General features: G+C 42.2%; 1 protein-coding gene across 4 annotated transcripts in view; it reads right to left on the bottom strand.

The window, feature by feature from the left end:
- PFKP (phosphofructokinase, platelet) overlaps positions 1–16,295 on the bottom strand; it is a 193,550-nt gene that overhangs the window by 38,000 nt on the left and 139,255 nt on the right. For 2 of the 4 annotated variants that reach the window (XM_030198897.1, XM_030198914.1), the window contains exons 15-19: positions 15,222–15,309; positions 13,322–13,474; positions 5,079–5,243; positions 4,626–4,687; positions 229–340 (exon numbers count right to left, since the gene is read on the bottom strand). In XM_030198897.1, the coding sequence (XP_030054757.1) occupies positions 229–340; positions 4,626–4,687; positions 5,079–5,243; positions 13,322–13,474; positions 15,222–15,309 (580 nt within the window). Of the gene's footprint in view, positions 1–228; positions 341–4,625; positions 4,688–5,078; positions 5,244–9,202; positions 9,356–13,321; positions 13,475–15,221; positions 15,310–16,295 lie in introns of all 4 variants that reach the window. The other 2 variants (XM_030198904.1, XM_030198886.1) reach the window with 1 other exon arrangement.

Raw genomic sequence — 16,295 nt, 5'->3', positions numbered from 1 at the left:
GTTCTCGGAGAACTTAAAATTACAAACATTGAGTGAAATTTGCTGCATGATAGCACATTGCTCACTTAGAGTGACATAAAGAGGGCCTCGCTCAGTGATTAAGGCTACATCAGCACTGGTTGGCTGGGACTTGTAGCTGCCCAACAACAGTGATCCAAGTTTCATTTGGCAGCTGTATCTATAAGGTGATGTGTCGATGCAGGTGTAAGAGATCAGCACTGTATTTACCTGCTGCATGTGGCCCAGTACATTCTTTCTGCAGTCAAACACTCCTTTCCCTTCCTCAGAATAGAGCTGATAAATGAAATCAGTTGTATAGTTTTCATTGCAGTTTTCATTCCTGTACCAAAAGAGAATTTGGTAGACAGTTTAAACAACATTTTGGTGGTTATTTTAGAAGTTTTCTTATTTTGGACATCTGAAAATTGGTATTTAAAGACATCCATATTGTATGGATGTCCAAGTCTGAATTACATAAAGCCAGAACATGGCCATCTAACACTGTGCTACATCCATATGGCAAGGGAGTGTGGTGTGGGCATGTTTTCAGCAGGACTTGAGAAGGGCCAAAATATGGACATCCAACTCTGATCACAGAAGGGAAATGTCTAAAAAGATGGATGTTTGTATTTAAGACATGGTACTTGGCACATTCAGGTTACAGAAAGGTGCTCTGATTGAGCAGCTGGCCACTGGAGGGATTAAGGCATGACACCTCCTTATACCCCCAGTCTCCCTGCCTCTCTTCCAAATGTAAAACCAGCAAGGGATACCAGGCTCTATGACAGCTTCAGGTACTATAGACATTCTTAAAGTAGCAGACAGATCTGAGGAGTAGCCTAAGAGAACCAAGGAACCAGGTTCAAATCCCTCTTCAGCTTTTTATTTGAAGTAGTGTACATTCAGGTATAGTAGGTATTTTTCTATTCCTGCAGGGCTCACAATTTTAAAAAATATATAAGAAAGAGGTGAAATAGAATTTGAACCTTGATTGCTTGGCTCTCAGTCCACTGCTCTAATCATTAAGATGCTACTCTACTCTGCATGGATGACTGTGTGGCAATTTTATAAGATAGATGTTCCTATGCTGCCACACACCTATCCATGTCTCTTGTCATCCCCCGCTCGTAATTTGGACATTTCAGTCTGCAAAATGGATGCTCATGCTGGATATTTCTAATGCATGGATGTCCATCTCACATATACTTTAGACCAAGCTGTATCCTATTCTAAAGTACATGTGAGATGGGCGTCCACATTCGGAGTTAGACATCCTTTCTAAAATGTTGCTCCACGTGTCTCAGAATTATTCAATTTTATCTTCTGGCTGCATCCTGAATTTATTTCTCCAATATCTCAGCACAACACTCACAAGTGCTAACTGGTTATTTTATAACTTTGGAGCCTGAAAATATTGAGTTATTGTCTCCAGATATAAGAAGAATCCCTATCACTAGCATTATGTAGGTTGCATTAACAGTGCTTCCAGAGAGCAACTGTAGCTGCAGTGGGGAGCCTCAACTGACTTACTTAAGGTTTCTATATTTGTTTATGTCCAAAAAGGGACAATTTGTTTTGAGTTTAACACCCCCAATCAATTTTGAAAAGTTGTCTCCTGTATCTTGGGCAAGTCACGTAACCTCCATTACCTGAACTACAAACTGAGGGGTCCTTTTACAAAGGCGCGCTAAAAAATGGCTTGTGGTAGCATAGGAGTGTGTTTTGGGCGTGCGCCAATCCATTTTTTAGCACACCTGTAAAAAAGGCCTCTTTTTTTTTTGCTGAAAATGGACGTGCGGCAAAATCAAAATTGCTGCTAATCCTTTTTAGGCCTGAGACCTTACCGCCAGCCATTGACCTAGTGGTAAAGAATCTGGCTGATAATGACCTATGAGCGTCAAATGCCACTTGTTACGTGCGCCAGAAAATAACAAATATTTTTCAGACGCGTGTAGCGGACTCGTGCCAGAAAATAACAAATATTTTTCAGACGCGGACGCATGCCAAAATTGAAATTACCGCAATGGCCACGCGGTAACCGGGCGGTAAATCCAATTTTGTGCGTGAAGGCACCTACGCGGCTTAGTAAAAGGGCCCCTGAGATTGCAAGCCCTCTGGTGACATGAAAATATTTCCTGTACCTGAATGTAATACATCTTGAGGTACAACTGAAAATAAGGTGTGAGCTAAATCCCTTTCACTCCCCATTGCTGGGTACCTTTTCTGGCCAAATCGAATATGTACACATTTCAATAACACAAATGTACTGAAATAATAAAACGGTACCCACAATTCCCTCAAGTAACCAGCACAAGCACTCCCACCTGCACATACCATCCCACCACTATTTCCCCAGCAGCCTGCCCTCACATTTTTAATCTCCCCTCTTCCTACCACCCTTGCCAATTCTGGCTTTGTCACTCGTTGTGATGCTTGCCCTTTGAAATAGTTGTGCAGCAGAGCCAGTGAGAGAATGGGAGGCCCAACAGCTGCTGAAAAGCTGTGCAGCTGAGGGGTCAGCTGGGCAGAAAAGGCACTAACACAGTAAGAAAGATCCAAGGAAGACATGGGAAAGGAGATACCAGAAATGGCGTTTTTCCAGTGTTTAATAACTACCTATTACTACTACTACTACTTAACATTTCTAGAGCGCTACTAGGGTTACGCAGCGCTGTACAGTTTAACAAAGAAGGACAGTCCCTGCTCAAAGGAGCTTACAATCTAAAGGACGAAATGTCAAGTTGGGGCAGTCTAGATTTCCTGAATATGGTATGGTATGGTGGTTAGGTGCTGAAGGCGACATTGAAGTGGTGGGCTTTGATTTGAATTAGAGGGTTTTTTTTTTCTTTTTTTAATCAGTTACAATGCAAACATATAAATTTTAATCCTCCGGTACATTTTGCCATTATCAAAGAAATGAATAGATTATAGACTTGCTACTGTATATGCTTTAGAAGTCATTAATGTCAGCCTTTAAATTAATAGTTTTAAAATATTTGCTAAATAAGTGTAGTTGTTTGCTTACTTAGCGGAGGAGGGGTGGAATCTAAGGAACTCATATTGACAGGGATGCCATTTCCCCATGCCCACCTCAACCTATATCTGTGCTAAAAATCTGTGATAAAGTGATGCTGTATAACAAAGTGCCTGGATGGCTTAGGGAACGTGGGTTCAGAGCTAAGACTGGCTCTAGCTTTCCTAGTTTATCAAACTTCTCTTCTATTTCTTGTTTGCACTCTGTCAGTAATGGAAGTAAGAGGACACTGATGCGGGACAGCCACCTGAGTGCCTCAGATTCCCTATCTGTTATGCATAAGTGTCTTCAAGGGGTCCCTTTTACAAAGCTGTGATAAGCACCGATTCAATGACATATGCATTCTGTGGTAATTTCGGGATATTCGTGTGTTACCCACAAGCTAAAAAATAAAATGTATTTTTTTGCAGTGAGAGCAGAGGTGGGAATGTTCTGTGCTAATCAACACAGTTACGCTGCTGCGTGCTAACCGATTAGCGCGTGAGCCCTTACAGCCTACAAAATGGGTGGCGGTTAAGGGCTCACACACTAATCTGTTTTAATGGCCGTGCAAAATTAGTGCAGGGCCAATAATACAAAAAATAGGAAATTCTGCCATTTTATAATGGCCTTAGCACGTGGGGTGCACTAAGGCAACTTTTTACCGCTGTTTGGTAAAAAGGGCTCCTAATTTCTTTAAAAATAACAAAAGTTGCCTACTGCAAGGTTTATTTCAAAGGACCTTTTAAGCACTGAAATGTCCTATAATGCGATGCATATGGCCCAGTGACTCTTTGACAAGCATTCTGCACTGCCTTGCAGAACACCCACGTTCAATTCCTGGATCAAGTTTCTGCTCTCCTGACACCTATTGGCCAGACTTAGGGTCTATATTAGCAGGGTTCCAGAGGGAACTACAGTGACTGGACAGTTAAGAACAGGATATAAAAGTTTTTCTCACTTTGCTCACATATTCTGGGCTTTTGATGCATTTAGGACACAATTTGCAGAATTGTACTGTAAAGCTGGATGTGGATAGCTACAATATGCTATTAAAAGACTAACAGCAGCACTGCTTCATTCACCAATCGATGTCACTTCACTGGCTTCCGATCAGATACCGAATACAGTTCAAGCTTCTCCTACTCACCTACAGATGCACTCGATCTGCAGTCCCTCCTTACCTCTCTACCCTCATCTCCCCTTACGTCCCTACCCGTAACCTCCGCTCTCAAGACAAATCCCTCCTTTCAGTACCCTTCTCCACCACCGCCAACTCTAGGCTTCGCCCTTTCTGCCTCGCCTCACCCCATGCTTGGACCAAACTCCCTGAGCCCATACGCTGGGCCCCCTCCCTACCCATCTTCAAATCATTGCTCAAAGCCCACCTCTTCAATGTCGCCTTCGGCACCTAATCACTTCATCTCTTCTCAGGAAATCTCATCTACCCCAACTTGGCATTTCGTCTTTTAGAATGTAAGCTCTTCTGAGCAGGGACCGTCCTTATTCGTTAATTTGTACAGCGCTGCGTAACCCTTGTAGCGCTCTAGAAATGTTAAATAGAAATGTTAAGTAGTAGTAGTAGTAATATGAAATAACTGCTGTGCCTCACCTCAGTACAAGGCCTCGCTGGATACCGGTTTTCATCTTTTCAGTTAAATGCTCCACATTAGCCTAGAAAAAAAAAAAAAAAGAACAGTGTGTGTGTTGTGATATCACAAGCACCTCTGCAACATGATTTAATGACTTTATAATCCCTTTTATCAACATTTTTTATATTTAAACCTTACTCCCTTATTTTGCCAATTTCTCAGTTTATAAAATACTACAGAAGTCCATTTTTCAATGCTTAAAACTATTTTTCTGTGACCTTCCCTGCTCCATCCTCCTACACCTGCTACATCATCTCTGATAAATCTATAGCTCTCAGTCCCCAAGAGATTGAGGCATCAAGAGAGCTCTTAGCACCTGAGGCAAACTCCTGCTTGCATGATACAGCAAACGGAGAATGGCCTGGACAGCCATCAGTAAAGGATGCATAACCTATGGTAAGAGGACTTCCTACCTGGAGATCTCGGATATCAAATGGCTCTTCAAATACGTAGGCCGCATCTGCGCCAGAAGCAAGAGCTCCCATGTTTGCCAAGTATCCGCAAAATCCTCCCATGGTCTCAATTATGAAGACGCGGCGCTTCGTCCCGCTGGCAGACAGCTTGATGCGGTCACAGGTCTAATACAATGTATTAGCGTGTCAATAAGGTAGAAATGGCAAAAGTTATTCCCTGATAGTATTTTAGTCTGCTTTGATAAAAAAAGGCTGTTAACTAAATGAAATATACTGTTATATATTATATATATATATACACACACACTTTATACATACATATAGATATATACATGCGTCTCTGATTTACAGGAGCAGGCTCTCTGCTTAAGTGGCACATTTTATGCTTCCTTTGTAGTTTTTCTGGATGCTGATCACAGGCGCTAAATCTACCCTCTTTAAGAGTTCTGGCTTCTACAGAACTGTTGAGTGAGGATGGGTTGAAGTTATTTGGATATATTTGTCCGATCAATAGAAACTATAGGAAAACACTAACGTGAAAAGGAAAATACACAGTTGCGAGTTGATAGCATTTTCCTGGGAACAGAATCATTATCCCACATATATGTAGCTTTCTAGGGCAGTGGCCGGAGCCACTTTGGATCCAAATGAGCTGAAGGAGAGCAGCCAAATATCTTCCCATGTGAAGCCATGACACAAGCTTTTCAGTAGGGGAATCCTCAAGATGAACATTTCCAAATGCATTCTTTTCATGTACTGAGAAATGCCTTGTCCTTCAATTGTGAGCTCTCTCTCTCTCCCCCTCCCCCCATTCAATTCCCCTTTCTGTTGTGAATTGAGGTTGCAAGGCAGAGAGTAGCAGGAAAAAAAAAACAGAAATATGACGGGGGACCCACCATTGCCCCCCCCCCCCCCCCCCCGGGCCTGGGCCTTGCATTGAAAAACACTGCTCTAAGGCATCTCAGAAAATCATGCCTTTTTGTCAAGCTGTATCAGTTTCTGTTGGGTCTTCCTTCCTTCCTTCCTTCACTTCAACTCACCCTAATCCTGATAGATTTTTGGCCTAATACATCTAATTTTACATTAACAGAACACATTTGTGTTTTGCATTGTCCCTTTTTATCAGTGCACTCTCTCCTTTAGTCCTCATGGCCTACCATTCCTCTTTTTCTCCCCACAGCAGCTTAGCCTAAGTAGTTCCACTGCCTCTCATACCCCACGGCTTCCTCTGGCCTCCCTGTCACAATAGCTGATAGCAGCATGGAGAAGAAAATAACGGTCCCACCGCTTCTTCTCTTATTTCTGCCTCAGACCACATGACTGATTTGGGGCTCAGGAATGGTGTTGTGTTGGTGGGAGGGGCTTCTATATTTATCTCCTTTTATCATTTTTCGTTGCCCGTCTCTTTACATTTTCTAATTCCACTATATCTTTTTTGAGATGCGGTGACCAGAATTGCACAAAACATTTGCGGTGCAGTCGCACCATGGAGCAATACAAAGGTATTATAACGTCCTTATTTTTGTTTTCCATTCCTTTCCTAATAATACCTAACATTCTATTTGCTTTCTTAGCCACCACTGCACACTGAGCAGAGGGTTTCAACGTATCATCAACGATGACACCTAGATCCCTTTCCTGGTCAGTGACTCCTAATGTGGAACCTTGCATCGTGTAGTGATAGTGTAGGAGGCAGGAGCAATTGGACATTGTTCCTGCCTTTGGAGGCAGGTGGAAGGCGGGGGGGGGGGGGGGGGGAGGGTCAAGGGGAGGGTTTTGACAAAGGCCACCACTGACTCACAGGTCTTGCACTGAAGAATACTGATCTACCACCATGAATTAGCTGAGCCCCTTTTTTGAATCCAGTGGTGCCCATTCAGTATCTGCCCTGTGAAGTAAATGCATGGCACATGCTGGGCACACTTTCTACACTTACCGCATAGTCTCTGCATTTACCATGCACTAGTTTTTGCACCTAATGCACAGTAAGTACAAAAAAATAACTTACTGCACTTTCCCATAAGGGTCCCCAATTTCTACTAAACTGATGAAATAATTATCATAGCTCAGTTCCCAAACCCGACCTGGGTCACAGCAAAAATCCATTTCACCACACACTCACTCACTCCACTCTTCCCATACAGTACAGTCCGCCTTATGCGAGCTTGGGAGTGGGTCAAGGTCCAGAACAGAGATCCGGTGGCACTGGAGAATAAAGTCAGGCTCCTCAAGGGTTCTCTGCCATTCCAAGGAGCAAATGCCCTCACTCCCGCTCCAAAGAACCACAAGCCACTCCAAGAATTTTTCTATGGAACTGGAACTTCTGCAACAGGCAGGCAAACACTTTACGTTTTTAGGAGACAGATTTTGGTGGACTTCAAACTCCAACCACATCCAACAAATCAGTTATCCCTTCAGGAGGAATTCCTGTCAAATTCTCCCACCAACTTATTTACATCTGCAGCTTAAGTCACTTGGAGGGGCATTTTTGAAAGAAACATCTGTCAGAATTTGAACGTTTTACAAAGACGTCCAAATTCCAAAGCGGGGAGAAGGTCATTTTCGAAAAAGATGGACGTCCATCTTTTGTGTTCCAAAATACCATGAACGTCCCTTGGATTTGGACATTTTACAATTTGGATGTCTTTGAATTTCAGCCATTTTCGAAAAAAAAAAAAAAAAAAAAACCGTCCAAGTCTAAAACGTCCAAAGTCAAGTCATTTGGATGTGGGAGGTGCCAGCATTTTTAGTAGACTGGTCACCCTGACATGCCAGGACAGCAATCCTAGGGGGCACTGCATTAAACTTCATAAAATACTCCCAGGTACACATCTCCCTTACCTTGTGTACTGAGCCCCCCAAAACCCACTACCCCAAACTGTACACCACTACCATAGCCCTTAAGGGTGAAGGGGGCACCTATATGTGGGTACAGTGGGTTTCTGGTGGGTTTTGGAGGGCTCACAATTTCCTGCACAAGTGTAACAGGTAGTGGGGGTATGGGCCTGGGTCCATCTTCTGAAGTGCACTAAACTACTCCAGGGACCTGCATGCTGCTGTCATGGACCTGAGTATAACATCTGAGGCTGCCATAGAGGCTGCCAAGTAATGTTCTTCAACACACTTTTTTGGGGTGGGAGGGGGTTAGTGACCACCGGGGGAGAAAGGAGAGGTCATCCCTGATTCCCTCCAGTGGCCATCTGGTCATTTGGGGCACCTTTTTGTGCCTTATTCATAACAAAAACAGGTCTCGCTCAAAACGTCCAAGTTTTAGTGCTGGACATTTTTGCTTTGTTCCATTATGGCTCAAAGACGTCCAAGTCTTAGGAACGCCCAAGTCCCGCCTTGAACATGCCTCCGATACGCTCCCTTGAGATTTGTGAGATTTGGACGTCCTTCTGATGAACTTCTGAGAAAGACGTCCAAAACGCGGTTTCGATTATACCGATTTGGACGTTTCTGTGAGATGAACGTCCAAATGCCAATTTATGTCACTTTTTGGACGTCCATCTCTTTCGAAAATGAGCCAGTTGGTGTTAACATATGTACAGCTTCTCCTGTCCATTTCCCATCCCTTTGGGCCACTAATAATCCAAGGCTGCTCCTCCTCCACTTTGATTGCAATCCACTTCCCCTCAGGCACAGACCTCGTGGCTGTCCTCCTTCCAGGGATGCATTTCTCAGAGCTGCAGCCTGGCCTTAAATAGGTTTTCCCTGCTCCAGATCCTCCTCTATCCACTTGGAGCTCCTCACTCCTTCACAGTTGCCACTGTTAGGGGCAGCAACTTCTCCTTAATTCATCCCAGGTTTATTCTGCCACACCAGGACCCCTCTCTCCTCCTAGGGTTCTGGTGGAGGTACAGGTAACCAAAGACCTTGAGTTCCCCACTGTAATCCCTTTTATCAACTTTAACTCATCTCCAACTATCAATCATTAGTCAATGCACTATTTCTCTGCAAGTTATTTCTAGAACCCCACCCCTCTTGGGCTGGATCCCTACTCCTCCTATGCCTCTAATCTTTTTGGAGCCCCAGCGACTCTGGAGAGTTCTAACTATACCTTTTAGTAATCCCCATTATGTAAATTCTGTGTACATGTAAAACAAATACATATTTTATCTTACCTCCATAATAGCATTGAGGGCAGTGTCAGCACCAATGCTAAAGTCGGTGCCTGGCACATTGTTGCTAATAGTAGCAGGCAATATACACATTGGGATGCAGAATGCCTCGTGGCCCGCACGTGCCTCAGCCAATTGCAGCAAACTTTCATAGGCCTGAAGCAGTGGTACAAAGGCAATTAGCAATGCATTGGGTTTGGCTTGTCTGTACGTTAGCATGCAATTTGCTAGTGGCTCCTTGGGTGTGATAGAAGGTTTGGCTTCCCATTGGCAAGAAAAAAAAATACCTACTTGGAAATAACTGAAAGCAAGCTGTGAATTAAGTTTCTATCCTGTGAAATTCAAGAAGACTAAGAAATCTCTTGGGGACACAGGTGAAGAATCTCCACCCAAACATTTTCTCTGTAGCATTAGAAAATGTGCCAAAAAGAACAAATATCTCCAGACGGGAAGTCTGACATTTTCTGCCAAGGCTACTGGCTTAAATATGAAAGCTAATATCACAACAGTGCACCCGAGTCGCATTGGAGCAATTCTCTGCTGAGGAAATGCATGAAAGGTTATTCGTCAGCATTAGTGGACAATCTGGAAGAGCAGAAAAAGGCTGCAAGGTGATAACAGAGGGAAATAAATCATACCAAATTAGTTTGCTTGCAAAATGATTCAGAAGAAAGTTATTTTCATGGCCTATGCTAAAGAGGTAGAGCGTGTCCAAAATCTAAAGGCATGCTGGCCAAGCCATTGATACTATTTTCCTGCCCCTTCTTCACTGCTTTTATGCCACAAAATAGAGGAAAGTAATTTTATTAGCCTCGAAAAAGGACGAGCATCAAAGAGAAACATTTGGGGAGGGGGAAGGGTAGTTCCTGTGGAGGAGTGGCCTAGTGGTTACAGCACCGGTCCTGACATCCAAAGGTGGCAGGTTCAAATACCAATGCTGCTCCTTGTGATCTTGGGCAAGTCACTTAACACTCCATTGCCTCAGGTACAAACTTAGATGGTGAGCCCTCCTGGGACTGGGAACTATCTAGTATACCTGAATGTAACTCACCTTGAGCTACTACTGAAAAAAGGTATGAGCAAAATCTAAATAAACAAGGTGTAGAAAAAGGCTTTTACTGCACCTTAATATAGCATGGGAAGGACTAACCTGTAGTACCTCTCTACTCCTCTGTAAGTGCCTCTCTGTAGAAGGATCTGCAGCATGACCTTGAACTACTCTTTGGTTCCAATCCTTCCTCGTGTTGGATATCGAACACAGATGGGGGGATGATAAAGAAGATGGGATGACTTCCGTATGAGAAAAGGCTAAAGAGGCAAGGGCTCTTTAACTTGGATAAGAGACAGCTGAGAGTAGATATAATACAGGTCTATAAAATACTGAGTAGAGTGGAACGGGTATAATATGAATCGCTTGTTTACTCTTTCCAAAAATACAAAGATTAGGGGGAACACATTGAAGTTACTAAGTTGTAAATTTAAAACAAACTGGAAAAAATACTGCTTCACTCAACATGTAATTAAACTCTAGAATTCGTTGCCAAAGAATGTGGTAAAAGCATTTAGCTTAGCAGGATTTTAAAAAGATTTGGAAAATTCCTACAAGAAAAGTCCATAAGCCATTATTAAGATGGTCTTAGGATAAGCAGCACAAACTCTGTTTCTACTTTTTTGGGATCTTGCACGGTACTTGTGACCTGGATTGGCCATTGTTGGAAACAGGATACTGGGCTTGATGGACCTTCAGTCTGATCCAGTATGGTAATGCTTATATTCATATGTTCCTTGAAGGTCCCTCTTTTCTCCTTCTTTAGGCACCCTGTGGCTCAGACTTAAACCTCTTCTCCTCTCCTGGGAAACAGGCCTCACTCCTGGCCTTTCCCTTCTCCTCTTCCCTGGTCTCTAGGTCAGAGGACCAAGGTTCTGGTGGGCCACTGGGCAAGAAATTCACCCGCTTGTCCCATTACATAGTTACTGGACTCCCCTGTGTGGGAAGGAAGACGGACCCTGAACATACCCCTGCACCTCCAGTTCCTAAGAAACATGACTAGCCTACCTCTCTTCATTAGTTTGAGTAGTGCTACTCTGGAGCAGGAACTGAGAACGTTCCTCCTATTAGTGCACACAAAGGCATAGAATGGTGTCCTCCTACATCAGGAATACAGAAACACCCAGTACTTGTGAATGTACCATTGTGGGTCTGCAGCTTTTATTCTCTTAGCAAAGGAGACACATTGAAGAGGAGAACAAAATTATTTATGTTCAAACCGGAACAACCAACTGACCCATAACAATCTCAGTGGTACTATTTTAAGAATAAGAGTGATGAAGTAGAAATAATTCCCCATGAATTGATGCGTCACATGATCTATTCTTGAGATAATATTACATGATAATTCAACATGTATGCAAATTTCCATTTACTGTCCTTAAACTGAGTCTGATCACTGCACTCTGCCTCAGAGTAGGATCTTCCTAAATGACCAACACCATCTGAATCCAACTTTTCTCTTTATATACTAATATCCAAATGGTGCTGCCCTGAATAGAATACAACTTATGCAGACCATCTCATTTTCTTTTTGACACCGACTCATTCCTAGTTCTCTGATATCTCAACCAACCTTCAACAATACCACCTCTTACCATGCAGTCAGTATAAAAACACCCCAGCCATTCAGCCTCTTCTAATGGGGTACATGTTTCTGCATGGCCTCTTTAAGCAATCAGACTCCAATCTTCAAAGCGGTAAACACAAAACAGACATTTTTCTCCTTCACAAAAAGATGCTGTCTAGATTTTTCCTGCAGTCCAGCACCAATGGGTGTTCTCCACCGTCTATACTCATCAGTCACATGGGGCCTGGCTTATTTATTGATTCAAACTTCTGATCTTCCTTCTTGTAGTCAGCCTCCTTGAGAGTTTCACCATTTCCAAGGCCATACTTCTTACAGAGTAATGCAGGGATGAGGAATAAGCTGACTCTATCATGTGGGCACTATAGTATAGAAGACCTGCATTTGACTGAGCACAGCAAGGCTTGGGTGCACTACGGAAGCAAGATGTTCAGGTACTGGAGGAAGACAGATGGCTAGAAAGTGCTGAAAGGGTGGAATCAGAAGTTTATTTTAAAGCCCTTAGCAGGAGACCTATGGAACTTTGGAAGGCTAAGTGCTTTGAAAATATGCCTCTTAGTCTGCATTACACAACTTCCCAGCAGAGCTAGAGGTGTCTACAGGGAAAAGCAACTATTATAACAATTTCAAAAGATATGCATGCTTACAATTTTTCATGCATTTTGTATACTTTTGAATATCAGGGCATTTTACAGTAGTAAATTAGCCAATGCATGTTTAACAGTTAATCTTTTGCATAATGAGTTTCACCCAGTGGTGCCACCAAAAACACTTTGGTTCCTGATACAGAAAACATTTACAAAACAACCAAACCTATATCGCGCTCTTACTAAAACAGTGAATTCCACTTGAACGTTTCTATTCTCAAATATTTAATTTATGAGGACATTGCTCTAATAAAATAAAGCAACATCTTGTATCTGGGTTTAAGAAATCTGTGGAAAGGGAATTCGTTGTCCTTATTGGCTTACAAAAGCTGAAAGTCGGACTCTAAAGAAACTAGCATGGCTGCCTAAGTAAAATCTATAAAGCATCCAGTTTAGCACAGGACAGAGCTGCTCTTCCAACGCTATTCTATAAGCCAAGTATACAAGAATGAATATAAGGCAGACAGAGCAAAAGACATGCAAAAAAGGCAAGCTGCATGCACCAAGCACTTCTGATCAGAATCACTCGCATCCCCTCCCCCGATAACTACAGAATTTAAATACCAGTACTAGAAAATAACTTTGGTCTTAAGGAAAATATTTACTTTGTTAATTGATTAAATATTCAAAAGCTAATGATTTCCAGGCAGAGGTAATAATGAAAATGATGTGCAGTTTTGGCTGCTTGGATTTTATAATGCAAACAACAGGAAATTGTCCAAAACACACACACAGTATTTACAACGCTCAGCTTCTAGTCTGCTGGTATTTAAAAAATCTATGGTCCTCAGGAAGAGTTATTGTGAGCACGTAGAAATGCACCCCGCTGACAGACTTACATCCGTGATAGTGTTCAGAGCAGTATCTGCACCAATGCTGAAATCGGACCCCGGCACATTGTTGGAGACAGTGGCAGGAACCATAACCATAGGGATACATAGCTCTTGATATTTCTCCCGGGCCACTGATAGCTCCAGTAATCCCAAGTAGGCCTGAGGATGCAGGCACAGCATAAGGAGGGGGGAAAAAAGACAAGGTTGTGTGGAAAATATCACTTTCAAGAGGAGCCATTGGGAAAGCCGTTTCTACCACAGCACACAATTCTACAACATGTGGAGGCGAATTTTCAAAGCACTTACTTACAAAGTTAAACAGTAACCTAAGGAACTTTGTAAGTCTAAGTGCTTTGAAAATGAGCCCCAAGGGAGCCAGACAGCACAACGCACTACACGCATAGAAAGTGAATGCAATATCTAATTACAATCAGATAACACTTTTCTGATCTATTAGTACTGTGAAAAGACACAGAACTCTAATTTATCTGAAAATCATTGTACAAGCATTTCACAGTAAATGTTAAATCAAATATTACCACAGTCTCCCTAGTGAGCTGGGTTCTAACTGCTATAGACTTGAACATCCTTTCAATGGACTAAATGCTCCAGAACATGCACTAGAAGGTCTGCAAACTGTCTTTTATTTATTTATTGGGATTTATTAACCGCCTTTATGAAGGGATTCACCCAAGGCGGTGTACAGCAGGTACAGTTTAACATAAAACTTACAATTTTGTTAACAGCACAACAATAGTAAAATGGCCAAATATAAACATATATACAATAAATGAGGTGAACCTGAGAACAGCACATTAAAACCTAACAGTAACAGGACTACCATGAAACAGTATCAAAAATATACACATTTAACAGCATTTCATTCAAATAACAGGTATAATACTATGTGAACATCCAATAAGCACACATTAGAGCATTCAAATAACATGGATATGACGCTAATGCAATATACATTAGCATACAATATAGCCAAGGGGCCAAGTGCAGATATATAGATGGGGGCAAGATGGGTAGCACAGAGTCAGTTGGAATAAACAGATGGGTGGCTAAACTCATAAGTTGTTTGGTTTTCTCAAATACAGTGTTTGTGTTAAAGCTGCTATAAAGGTAGGATGTTCCTAGAATTTAGAGTACAGTGTGCCCCCACAGGTTAGGTGTGGATTGAGTGCTCTATATACAGTCTAAATAGAATATGGCAATAGCATGACAACGTGAAAAAGAAAAACCAGTGAGGAAAAACCAAGGAGGATGGCAAAAAAGTCTTTATTGAGGATATTAAAATATTAACATCCTCAATAAAGACGTCTTTGTCATCTTCCTTGGTTTTTCCTCACTGGTTTTTCTTTTTCACGTCTCATGGCACCGTGAGGTTTTTTTCCCCCTGTTTCTTGGTTGGTTTTGGAATAGCATGACAACTCCTCAACTCTAGGAAGCCCTAAGATGTGAGAAGTAAGGAATTTTAACAGGCTGACTCTGTGGGAAAACTGTGAGAAAGTGGGATATGAGAGGAACAGTCAGCTATCTCAAAGTTATAAATGATACAGAAGTATCAAGCATGGAGGGATTAGGGGGGACAGATTCAATAAAATATGCAAGGAGGCATTTCTTCACAACAAGGATGAAGAAGCTGACCAGTAGAGGTGGTGCAGCAAATACAGAGGCTCCTTCTCATTTTAAGCACAAGGTTAAAGCAGGAAACGAAACACGTTTGGTTATACTGCAATTGGAAGAGAAAAGGGGCAGGATCTATGGCCATTTTCCGCCATTATCTTCTATTTTTGCACGTAAACCAGTCATTTCATGCAGAATACACGTATCTTGAAAAAAAGAGAAAAACAAAACGCAGTCTAAACCAGCCTCATACTGCTAAGAGTGAGAATTTTACCTCAAATCCACCAATAATAAGTAGAGCGCTGATATTATGAGTGCGGATTTGGTCTGCGATCTGTTTCAAATATTTTGCTGGAAGAGTACTGAAAATAAAAGCAGGGCAAGAATTAAGGACTGCTCTGAGAATCTGGTGATATTTGTTTTTTCAAATCATTTGCAAAAAGATAGCATGCCTTACAAAACTAAAGAGCAATCAAATTATCAAATGTCGAGAGCAACCTGCAGTGCATATTATACCGGGAGTGCTCAGTCTACTCCTCAGCCCATTGTGCCCCCTCCCACCCCTCACATGCACTGGATTTTATCCCTAATGAATATGCATGGCATATATTTGCATGTACTGCTTCACATTTATGCAAACTGATCTCATTAGGGGATCTCCAGAAAGCTTAGTTTACCGCGGGGAGGAAGGCTGGAACACCACTGTTTTAGAGTAAATGAGGGCACATATACAGAGTTGCAATACACTGGTGAGATGCACCACGATCGGCCATAACAGGTTACGTGCCACGGTGCCCCCTCTCATTATTGTCCACCCCAAATCCTCATACTTTTTACCTGAGTTAACTTTTAAAAGCAGCACAAATGCTGTACTCCAATCTAGGATTTGTCTAATAAACTTCATTCTTGTGCTGAAGAGGGCGCCACGCTTGAAAGCATTCCCAAATGTATTAAGACAGTAATAAAAAGACGGCACGTTTGTTGACCATTAATTCTATGTATCTAAGTGGACTAACATGGCAACTGCACTACTTCACTAAACATAAGGGGCCCGATATTCAAATGTATTTGAACAGCCAGGAGAGGATGTTGACTGTTTAAATAGCTTGTCCGGGGCCAACCAAGCATATTCAGCAGCACTTAACCGGATAGTGCCGCTGAAAATGCCCAGTTAGCGCCCAAGCCAAAACCAGCTATTTTGGGAGTGTCCTGGGGTGTGTAGAATTGGCACTTAGCTGGTTAAGTGCCGATTTTCAGCACTTAAGATAACTGCATAAAACATAGTCCTATCTTTATGTTATTCTTCATAGCCGGTTAAGTGCCAAATGTTCCACTTAAGAGGCTATGT

The sequence above is a fragment of the Microcaecilia unicolor genome, chromosome 1, assembly GCF_901765095.1.
Source record: "Microcaecilia unicolor chromosome 1, aMicUni1.1, whole genome shotgun sequence".
Classification (NCBI taxonomy): Eukaryota; Metazoa; Chordata; class Amphibia; order Gymnophiona; family Siphonopidae; genus Microcaecilia; species Microcaecilia unicolor.
This window is presented reverse-complemented; position numbering and strand designations above follow the sequence as displayed.